Source organism: Bufo gargarizans, chromosome 6 (genome assembly GCF_014858855.1).
Source record: "Bufo gargarizans isolate SCDJY-AF-19 chromosome 6, ASM1485885v1, whole genome shotgun sequence".
Taxonomy (NCBI): Eukaryota; Metazoa; Chordata; class Amphibia; order Anura; family Bufonidae; genus Bufo; species Bufo gargarizans.
The window spans coordinates 61606221-61618539 of NC_058085.1; the positions used below are offsets into that span (position 1 = coordinate 61606221).

General features: G+C 44.1%; 1 protein-coding gene across 1 annotated transcript in view; it reads left to right on the top strand.

The window, feature by feature from the left end:
- CACNA1G (calcium voltage-gated channel subunit alpha1 G) overlaps nt 1-12319 on the top strand; it is a 294602-nt gene that overhangs the window by 202526 nt on the left and 79757 nt on the right. Inside the window, 1 exon segment of the mRNA XM_044297004.1 lies at nt 1849-2062. Within this exon segment, the coding sequence (XP_044152939.1) occupies nt 1849-2062 (214 nt within the window).

The window sequence follows — 12319 nt, forward strand, 5'->3', positions numbered from 1 at the left end:
GTGTCTGTTACTGTATGGTAATGTTCTATATGTGCTTGGATAACATTTTCTCTAAATCTTGAGAAAAATACATTTTCTGTTGTTTAAAATATTACTTCTACTCCTTTTCCTCGAAAGCGGTATTCCCATCTGGGACATTTATGCCATAAATGTCCGCTAGGCTAGAGTTCTATGAAGATCCACTCCGATCTCAAGAATGTAGACCTGAAGTGAAAAGAGAGAACACTCCGCAAGCATGGCTCCCTCTCCATTCACTGCCATGGGACTTCCAAAAATAGCCAAGCAAGCAGGCTCAGTCCCTAGCATAGCAGTGAATGGAGAGCAAGCTGCACATGAGCAGCCACCCCTCGATGATATGCCATAAACAGATCCGGGGGCCTCCTTCTACGGAGTCCCAATGATCAGCTTTACTATGTAGGGGAACCCAGGATGTGTTAAATTTCCCGTCATCATCTCAGCAGCTCGAGACATAACCTTGGACACAACTATTTCTGTCTCTGGGTGTGAAATTATAATTGCTGAATTTATGGGACTCGCTATGATATCTGCAGTAACCACCACAATGCATCTAATTACAGTCATAAAGCAATCTTACTTCTCTGAGTATTATTAAAACGATGGTAGTGAGTGCAGAAATTGCATCCCTCTAAATATGATTTATAGAAACTGCCGCAGGACTAATGAAATATATTACAATTGCATAGATGTGTGCGCTCAATGTTAAACGTAAAATGTGACGGGAGATTACTGTATATACATTGTAAGTGCTTAGCATTTTGTTTTCCATGTACAGAACCAAAATATGCTTATACAGTACATGACTATCTGAATGCAAGACAAAAAATACAGTTGTGTTCATGGGAATGTACTGGTTCTGAATGCTGAGATCAGTGGGGGTACGGAGTCCTACAAGCAGTGCTCCCTGTGAAAGTATGCAAATTAGCTCTCCTCCAGGAGGAAGAAAACTATCTCTCTAGTGCCGCCTATGACCAAACCATTAAAGTACTTTCAATCATCTAGTTAGGATTTCATCAAAACCAAAGGCCTTTCTGTAGACAGCACTGTTTTTTTTCCGCCCTTCATGAGTACAGATATCCAAGACTAAACTTCTTTAACAGACCTCTTCAGAGTGGCTGGACCTGCGGTGAGTTTCATACTTACCTGGTCCTCCCACTGGATTCTGGCTGCATCACTCCATGGCCCAGGTGTCTGGGCATCAACATCCTGTTGATTGGGTGTCACATGACCTCTGCAGCCAATTACAGGCTGCAGCGTTGACCTGTCACCCATTCGGCATGTAACCCAGTGACGTACCGCATGGGTGAGGTCAACAGGATTTTGATTCCTGGACACTCGGGACCTGAGGAGGCAGTTGTAGAGTGATCAAGCTAGAATCCAGCTGCAGAGACCAGGTAAGTATGAACTTCACCACCAGCCCAGCCACTCTGAAGAGGTCTGTTAAAAAAATTTAGTTTTGGATAACCTCTACAAGGACACATTTTCTTCCATCTGAAGCAGAGCTAATTTGCATACTTTTTGCCCAGAGAGTATTGCCTGTAAGACTCCATACACCAGCCAGAGCTCTGCAAGGAACCCCACTACCTTCCAAAGGGCTGGCTCAAAAGCATCTTTCCTAGCCAACCTGAGCCCTATACTGTACTGATAAGGAGCAAAAACTCCAAAACACTCCTTTCTGCTGTTGTCTCTGGTCTGGTTAATATCATTAGTCCTGTTTAGAGGGACATACAAGCTACCTATAGATGGCACTAAGCAGGAAAACCCTGGGTCATCACTGTATCAATCAAATTACTTGACCTATTTAATATCCGTCATATCTGTTCTTTACAGCCAGTGATGAACCACAACCCCTGGATGCTCCTTTACTTCATATCCTTCCTGCTGATTGTTGCATTCTTTGTCCTGAATATGTTTGTGGGGGTGGTGGTGGAGAATTTTCACAAATGCCGACAGCATCAAGAGGAAGAAGAGGCCAAAAGAAGAGAAGAGAAAAGACTGCGCAGGATGGAGAAAAAGAGAAGGAGTAAGGAGAGAGAGATGGCCGGTCGGTAGTCTTTGAAAAAAATTTTTGGATGCTGCTTGACATTTGACAGGCGCTCAATCCCTTGCTGAGATGGCGGCTTATTAGAGGCATGGATACTGTAGTCCCTTGTGCATGGATAGGTAGTATAATAGTTGTCAAGGGAAAGATGATTCAACAACTGACTAGTACTACTAACCTCAACTGATTATTGGTTCTCCAAAAGTCAATTTTCTAAAATAAAATAGGTCCAGGTATACCATGTAATAAGTATGGCAGAAGGTCGGTCGTGTTAGTTCCACTCACTCAAAGACACTTCGGTCTCTCCCAACAAAACCCTGCTAAATTAGGTTGAGGAAAAATGGATTTAATGAACTTTTATAATTGTGGCCATTTATCATTTTTTTTTTAACTATTTTTACATTGAAAAATGTTGTTTTCATATATTTTTGGAAAGTTTTTTATTTGATTAAACTTTATTGAAATTATAATTTTTTTAGTCCTGCTAGGGTATTTGATCAACTTAATAATACTTAGGAATACTTAGCATTCTCACACTCCATTTTAAAAAAATATACTTGCTTCTACCTAAAAAAAGCTGTACAGTCATGGCCACTAGGGTTCTCACTTCCACCTAATTTGCAGTCCATTGCCTGTTGTCAGGTAATATCCGTCTCTAGTAACAGAGATACAAAAAACAGCAGAGAGCAAGTGAGGGCGTGTCTGAGCTAGCTAAAATTCTGAGCCTAATAAAACAACTGCTTCTACACAGCTTCTGAAAATCACAGGAATGTCCTGCCTTTCTGTAGGTGTGATCTCCCCTTCCCTACCTGTTCTGTGAGCTCCAGAGCTGAAAACAAATATAGTGGGAAGTAAGGTAAAGGAGGTCACAGCAGTACAGTGCTGGCAGATTCCACAGAAGTGAGACCCCTGTTTCTGAGAGAAATGCATCTACCTGTGCAGCTGAAGATGGGAATGGTTAGGCTAAAAAGACATCAGTGAAGCTTCCTTCACAGTTATGATTGTACAAAGAAGCACAGTAATATGTGACTACACAGTTATCAAGTCCAGGCCACCTATAAACAAGATGTAAAATGACTTTTGGCGAACCATTTATTCCAGTTCTAATTAAAAATATTAACATTGAAGAGGATTGGCACTTTAACATAACACCGTTATTAGAGTCTTTCTCCTTGCATAATGTCTGATCCTACATGTGCTATCGTAGTAGGCATCCGATAGTAAAACATGCTTTCCAGAACTTATCCAATAACCAGCAAATTGACTTGCAAATAAATCAAACTTGACCTATAATTCTTGCACTTCAAACATGTTATACTATTGTGCATGTAAAAGTCAGAAAGCATGGAGATACTTCAGAGTGATGCGATTTACCCAGTAGCATTGACAGCGATTAAATGGGTTTTCCATTTTAAAGTGTCGGCTAAAGTGTCCATTTTAAAGTGTCGGAATAAAGCTATATCTCAGAATTTAGGCCCTACTAAACAATAGGGGTGGAGTATATTTCATATATAACCACTGCTCCTTATATGACCAGAGAGAAGAAAGTCTTAACTTTTCTTTTTCAAATGGAAAACCCTTTTAATACATTCTAATGGCAAGCATGCACTTTAGAGCTGCTATAATACGATTTAATGATTATTTTTGTTAAATGAGTGCAGTTTGATTTATAAAAGACTCCTAGCTGAAAATTCTGAGGCCTTCCACCTAAAAAAAAAAACCATGAGAACCCCCAGTCTTAAAGGAATTGTCAGATCTTTTAAAAAAAGAAAAAGACTTGGAGTTGCATGAAAAAACAACAAAAAACTAAATTCATATTCTAATGCTCCCCCGGTCGTCCTCAAGTCTGTGTTTACTGGTCCCTCTCCATACACAGGAAGTGCCTGCTCAGCCAATCACTGGTTGCAGCCATTCTGAGCTGTCAAAACCAAAAAACCAAACACTCCAACAGCATTATAAATTTATCATGAGGCCACAACAGTCATATTAAAAATATCCTTTGCTTCAACTGATGACATGATACAGAAAAACCAAGAGTCAGAAATATGTTTTTTGAGGATACTTTTTTGCCATAGATCAAAATGGGCTGGGAAGATGTTTCAAACAGGTATCAGTTTTTCTAATTATTTTTTAAATCCATCCAAATTTTAGTCATAGTTACATTGACACAACGCATTACATCACATGTCACACGGAAAAAGTATATACCAAAAGAAAAATCAGAACTTACGGCAAAATAGCCATTAGTTCCCATTAATTTGAATAAACACAAAGCGCCTACAAAAATTTTAAATAAAAAGAGATAGTGCCACACTGATGGTGTATTGATTAGGGATTGCCCAGCTTTTACTAAGTGGTGGCCTATCTTCAGGATTGGCCATCATTAGCTGATCCGTAGGGGTCTGACACCCCTCATCCGCGTCGATCAACTGTACAGGTGTAGCTCCATCACCAGAAGTCGTCACAGGCACTACACAGCACCATCAACATTGACTTAAGTGGGAGCAGCACTGTAGTAATGAGCTCCCTCCACTACACAGTTGATGGTACAGTGTAGTTCCGTGTAGGTCCTGTGGAGCAACTAGGGATGAGCGAACTCGAACTGTATAGTTCGGGTTCGTACCGAATTTTGGGGTGTCCGTGACACGGACCCGAACCCGGACATTTTCGTAAAAGTCCGGGTTCGGGTTCGGTGTTCGTCGCTTTCTTCGCGCTTTTGTGACGCTTTCTTGGCGCTTTTTGAAAGGCTGCAAAGCAGCCAATCAACAAGCGTCATACTACTTGCCCCAAGAGGCCATCACAGCCATGCCTACTATTGGCATGGCTGTGATTGGCCAGAGCACCATGTGACCCAGCCTCTATTTAAGCTGGAGTCACATAGCGCCGCCCGTCACTCTGCTCTGATTAGCGTAGGGAGAGGTTGCGGCTGCGACAGTAGGGCGAGATTAGGCAGATTAACTCCTCCAAAGGACTTGATTAACTGATCGATCTGCAGCTGTGGATCATTGAGCTGCTGATCCTCAATTGCTCACTGTTTTTAGGCTGCACAGACCGTTTGTCAGTCTCATTTTTCTGGGGTGATCGGCGGCCATTTTGTGTCTTGTGGTGCGCCAGCACAAGCTGCGACCAAGTGCATTTAACCCTCAATGGTGTGGTTGTTTTTTGGCTAAAGCCTACATCAGGGTGAAGCTGTCACACCAAGTGCATTTAACCAGCAATAGTCTGTTCATTTTTTGGCCATATCCCAGTCTAATTCTGTCACTAAATCCATACCGGTCACCCAGCGCCTAAATACTAGGCCTCAAATTTATATCCAGCTAAATCTGTCCCTAGTGCTGTAGCTGGGCGAGTTATTTAGTGTCCGTTCAAGCACATTTCTTGTTCTGGGTTGAAATACAATTCCCAATTTAGCAATTTCATAATTTAGTGGTTCCTGCTATATCAGAGCTCTTTGAAATCTATCCCAAAAAGGGTATATAATATTGAAGGTGCACATAGGGTCATTCAGAGTAACTTCACACACACCCGCTACTGTGTATTTCCAAGTCTAATTCTGTCACTAAATCCATACCGGTGACCCAGCGCCTAAATACTAGGCCTCAAATTTAATTCCCTCTAAATCTCTCGTTACCCACCGCTGTACTGTTGTTGCTGGGCAAGATATTTAGTGTCCGTCAAAGCACATTTTTTGTTCTGGGTTGAAGTACAATTCCCAATTTAGCAATTTCATAATTTAGTGGTTTCTGCTATATCAGAGCTATTTGAAATCTATCCCAAAAAGGGTATATAATATTGAAGGTGCACATAGGGTCATTCAGAATAACTTCACACACACCCGCTACTGTGTATTTCCAAGTCTAATTCTGTCACTAAACCCATACCTGTCACCCAGCGCCTAAATACTAGGCCTCAAATTTAAATCCCTCTAAATCTCTCGTTACCGTTGTCCTGTTGTAGCTGGGAAAGTTATTTAGTGCCCGTCAAAGCACATTTTTTGTTCTGGGTTGAAGTACAATTCCCAATTTAGCAATTTCATAATTTAGTGGTTCCTGCTATATCAGAGCTATTTGAAATCTATCCCAAAAAGGGTATATAATATTGAAGGTGCACATAGGGTCATTCAGAATAACTTCACACACACCCGCTACTGTGTATTTCCAAGTCTAATTCTGTCACTAAATCCATACCGGTGACCCAGCGCCTAAATACTAGGCCTCAAATTTAATTCCCTCTAAATCTCTCGTTACCCACCGCTGTACTGTTGTTGCTGGGCAAGATATTTAGTGTCCGTCAAAGCACATTTTTTGTTCTGGGTTGAAGTACAATTCCCAATTTAGCAATTTCATAATTTAGTGGTTTCTGCTATATCAGAGCTATTTGAAATCTATCCCAAAAAGGGTATATAATATTGAAGGTGCACATAGGGTCATTCAGAATAACTTCACACACACCCGCTACTGTGTATTTCCAAGTCTAATTCTGTCACTAAACCCATACCTGTCACCCAGCGCCTAAATACTAGGCCTCAAATTTAAATCCCTCTAAATCTCTCGTTACCGTTGTCCTGTTGTAGCTGGGAAAGTTATTTAGTGCCCGTCAAAGCACATTTTTTGTTCTGGGTTGAAGTACAATTCCCAATTTAGCAATTTCATAATTTAGTGGTTCCTGCTATATCAGAGCTATTTGAAATCTATCCCAAAAAGGGTATATAATATTGAAGGTGCACATAGGGTCATTCAGAATAACTTCACACACACCCGCTACTGTGTATTTCCAAGTCTAATTCTGTCACTAAATCCATACCGGTGACCCAGCGCCTAAATACTAGGCCTCAAATTTAATTCCCTCTAAATCTCTCGTTACCCACCGGTGTACTGTTGTTGCTGGGCAAGATATTTAGTGTCCGTCAAAGCACATTTTTTGTTCTGGGTTGAAGTACAATTCCCAATTTAGCAATTTCATAATTTAGTGGTTTCTGCTATATCAGAGCTATTTGAAATCTATCCCAAAAAGGGTATATAATATTGAAGGTGCACATAGGGTCATTCAGAATAACTTCACACACACCCGCTACTGTGTATTTCCAAGTCTAATTCTGTCACTAAACCCATACCTGTCACCCAGCGCCTAAATACTAGGCCTCAAATTTAAATCCCTCTAAATCTCTCGTTACCGTTGTCCTGTTGTAGCTGGGAAAGTTATTTAGTGCCCGTCAAAGCACATTTTTTGTTCTGGGTTGAAGTACAATTCCCAATTTAGCAATTTCATAATTTAGTGGTTCCTGCTATATCAGAGCTATTTGAAATCTATCCCAAAAAGGGTATATAATATTGAAGGTGCACATAGGGTCATTCAGAATAACTTCACACACACCCGCTACTGTGTATTTCCAAGTCTAATTCTGTCACTAAATCCATACCGGTGACCCAGCGCCTAAATACTAGGCCTCAAATTTAATTCCCTCTAAATCTCTCGTTACCCACCGCTGTACTGTTGTTGCTGGGCAAGATATTTAGTGTCCGTCAAAGCACATTTTTTGTTCTGGGTTGAAGTACAATTCCCAATTTAGCAATTTCATAATTTAGTGGTTTCTGCTATATCAGAGCTATTTGAAATCTATCCCTAAAAGGGTATATAATATTGAAGGTGCACATAGGGTCATTCAGAATAACTTCACACACACCCGCTACTGTGTATTTCCAAGTCTAATTCTGTCACTAAACCCATACCTGTCACCCAGCGCCTAAATACTAGGCCTCAAATTTATATCCAGCTAAATCTGTCCCTAGTGCTGTAGCTGGGCGAGTTATTTAGTGTCCGTTCAAGCACATTTCTTGTTCTGGGTTGAAATACAATTCCCAATTTAGCAATTTCATAATTTAGTGGTTCCTGCTATATCAGAGCTCTTTGAAATCTATCCCAAAAAGGGTATATAATATTGAAGGTGCACATAGGGTCATTCAGAGTAACTTCACACACACCCGCTACTGTGTATTTCCAAGTCTAATTCTGTCACTAAATCCATACCGGTGACCCAGCGCCTAAATACTAGGCCTCAAATTTAATTCCCTCTAAATCTCTCGTTACCCACCGCTGTACTGTTGTTGCTGGGCAAGATATTTAGTGTCCGTCAAAGCACATTTTTTGTTCTGGGTTGAAGTACAATTCCCAATTTAGCAATTTCATAATTTAGTGGTTTCTGCTATATCAGAGCTATTTGAAATCTATCCCAAAAAGGGTATATAATATTGAAGGTGCACATAGGGTCATTCAGAATAACTTCACACACACCCGCTACTGTGTATTTCCAAGTCTAATTCTGTCACTAAACCCATACCTGTCACCCAGCGCCTAAATACTAGGCCTCAAATTTAAATCCCTCTAAATCTCTCGTTACCGTTGTCCTGTTGTAGCTGGGAAAGTTATTTAGTGCCCGTCAAAGCACATTTTTTGTTCTGGGTTGAAGTACAATTCCCAATTTAGCAATTTCATAATTTAGTGGTTCCTGCTATATCAGAGCTATTTGAAATCTATCCCAAAAAGGGTATATAATATTGAAGGTGCACATAGGGTCATTCAGAATAACTTCACACACACCCGCTACTGTGTATTTCCAAGTCTAATTCTGTCACTAAACCCATACCTGTCACCCAGCGCCTAAATACTAGGCCTCAAATTTAAATCCCTCTAAATCTCTCGTTACCGTTGTCCTGTTGTAGCTGGGAAAGTTATTTAGTGCCCGTCAAAGCACATTTTTTGTTCTGGGTTGAAGTACAATTCCCAATTTAGCAATTTCATAATTTAGTGGTTCCTGCTATATCAGAGCTATTTGAAATCTATCCCAAAAAGGGTATATAATATTGAAGGTGCACATAGGGTCATTCAGAATAACTTCACACACACCCGCTACTGTGTATTTCCAAGTCTAATTCTGTCACTAAATCCATACCGGTGACCCAGCGCCTAAATACTAGGCCTCAAATTTAATTCCCTCTAAATCTCTCGTTACCCACCGGTGTACTGTTGTTGCTGGGCAAGATATTTAGTGTCCGTCAAAGCACATTTTTTGTTCTGGGTTGAAGTACAATTCCCAATTTAGCAATTTCATAATTTAGTGGTTTCTGCTATATCAGAGCTATTTGAAATCTATCCCTAAAAGGGTATATAATATTCAAGGTGCACATTGGGTCATTCAGAATAACTTCACACACACACGCTTCTGTGCATTTCCAAGTCTAATTCTGTCACTAAATCCATACCGGTCACCCAGCGCCTAAATACTAGGCCTCAAATTTATATCCCGCTGAATTTGAATACAATACATTGGGCCAAATAATATATTTGTTGTTGTGGTGAACCATAACAATGAGAAAAACATCTAGTAAGGGACGCGGACGTGGACATGGTCGTGGTGGTGTTAGTGGACCCTCTGGTGCTGGGAGAGGACGTGGCCGTTCTGCCACATCCACACGTCCTAGTGTACCAACTACCTCAGGTCCCAGTAGCCGCCAGAATTTACAGCGATATATGGTGGGGCCCAATGCCGTTCTAAGGATGGTAAGGCCTGAGCAGGTACAGGCATTAGTCAATTGGGTGGCCGACAGTGGATCCAGCACGTTCACATTATCTCCCACCCAGTCTTCTGCAGAAAGCGCACAGATGGCGCCTGAAAACCAACCCCATCAGTCTGTCACATCACCCCCATGCATACCAGGGAAACTGTCTCAGCCTCAAGTTATGCAGCAGTCTCTTATGCTGTTTGAAGACTCCGCTGGCAGGGTTTCCCAAGGGCATCCACCTAGCCCTTCCCCAGCGGTGAAAGACATAGAATGCACTGACGCACAACCACTTATGTTTCCTGATGATGAGGACATGGGAATACCACCTCAGCATGTCTCTGATGATGACGAAACACAGGTGCCAACTGCTGCGTCTTTCTGCAGTGTGCAGACTGAACAGGAGGTCAGGGATCAAGACTGGGTGGAAGACGATGCAGGGGACGATGAGGTCCTAGACCCCACATGGAATGAAGGTCGTGCCACTGACTTTCACAGTTCGGAGGAAGAGGCAGTGGTGAGACCGAGCCAACAGCGTAGCAAAAGAGGGAGCAGTGGGCAAAAGCAGAACACCCGCCGCCAAGAGACTCCGCCTGCTACTGACCGCCGCCATCTGGGACCGAGCACCCCAAAGGCAGCTTCAAGGAGTTCCCTGGCATGGCACTTCTTCAAACAATGTGCTGACGACAAGACCCGAGTGGTTTGCACGCTGTGCCATCAGAGCCTGAAGCGAGGCATTAACGTTCTGAACCTGAGCACAACCTGCATGACCAGGCACCTGCATGCAAAGCATGAACTGCAGTGGAGTAAACACCTTAAAACCAAGGAAGTCACTCAGGCTCCCCCTGCTACCTCTTCTGCTGCTGCCGCCTCGGCCTATTCTGCTGCTGCCGCCTCGGCCTCTTCCTCCGCCTCTGGAGGAACGTTGGCACCTGCCGCCCAGCAAACAGGGGATGTACCACCAACACCACCACCACCACCTCCGTCACCAAGCGTCTCAACCATGTCACACGCCAGCGTTCAGCTCTCCATCTCACAAACATTTGATAGAAAGCGTAAATTCCCACCTAGCCACCCTCGATCCCTGGCCCTGAATGCCAGCATTTCTAAACTACTGGCCTATGAAATGCTGTCATTTAGGCTGGTGGACACAGACAGCTTCAAACAGCTCATGTCGCTTGCTGTCCCACAGTATGTTGTTCCCAGCCGGCACTACTTCTCCAAGAGAGCCGTGCCTTCCCTGCACAACCAAGTATCCGATAAAATCAAGTGTGCACTGCGCAACGCCATCTGTAGCAAGGTCCACCTAACCACAGATACGTGGACCAGTAAGCACGGCCAGGGACGCTATATCTCCCTAACTGCACACTGGGTAAATGTAGTGGCAGCTGGGCCCCAGGCGGAGAGCTGTTTGGCGCACGTCCTTCCGCCGCCAAGGATCGCAGGGCAACATTCTTTGCCTCCTGTTGCCACCTCCTCCTTCTCGGCTTCCTCCTCCTCTTCTTCCACCTGCTCATCCAGTCAGCCACACACCTTCACCACCAACTTCAGCACAGCCCGGGGTAAACGTCAGCAGGCCATTCTGAAACTCATATGTTTGGGGGACAGGCCCCACACCGCACAGGAGTTGTGGCGGGGTATAGAACAACAGACCGACGAGTGGTTGCTGCCGGTGAGCCTCAAGCCCGGCCTGGTGGTGTGTGATAATGGGCGAAATCTCGTTGCAGCTCTGGGACTAGCCAATTTGACGCACATCCCTTGCTTGGCGCATGTGCTGAATTTGGTGGTGCAGAAGTTCATTCACAACTACCCCGACATGTCAGAGCTGCTGCATAAAGTGCGGGCCGTCTGTTCGCGCTTCCGGCGTTCACATCCTGCTGCTGCTCGCCTGTCTGCGCTACAGCGTAACTTCGGCCTTCCCGCTCACCGCCTCATATGCGACGTGCCCACCAGGTGGAACTCCACCTTGCACATGCTGGACAGACTGTGCGAGCAGCAGCAGGCCATAGTGGAGTTTCAGCTGCAGCACGCACGGGTCAGTCGCACTACAGAACAGCACCACTTCACCACCAATGACTGGGCCTCCATGCGAGACCTGTGTGCCCTGTTGCGCTGTTTCGAGTACTCCACCAACATGGCCAGTGGCGATGACACCGTTATCAGCGTTACAATACCACTTCTATGTCTCCTTGAGAAAACACTTAGGGCGATGATGGAAGAGGAGGTGGCCCAGGAGGAGGAGGAGGAGGAGGAGGAAGAGGGGTCATTTTTAGCACTTTCAGGCCAGTCTCTTCGAAGTGACTCAGAGGGAGGTTTTTGGCAACAGCAGAGGCCAGGTACAAATGTGGCCAGCCAGGGCCCACTACTGGAGGACGAGGAGGACGAGGATGAGGAGGAGGTGGAGGAGGATGAGGATGAAGCATGGTCACAGCGGGGTGGCACCCAACGCAGCTCGGGTCCATCACTGGTGCGTGGCTGGGGGGAAAGGCAGGACGATGACGATACGCCTCCCACAGAGGACAGCTTGTCCTTATCCCTGGGCAGCCTGGCACACATGAGCGACTACATGCTGCAGTGCCTGCGCAACGACAGCAGAGTTGCCCACATTTTAACCTGTGCGGACTACTGGGTTGCCACCCTGCTGGATCCACGCTACAAAGACAATGTGCCCACCTTACTTCCTGCACTGGAGCGTGATAGGAAG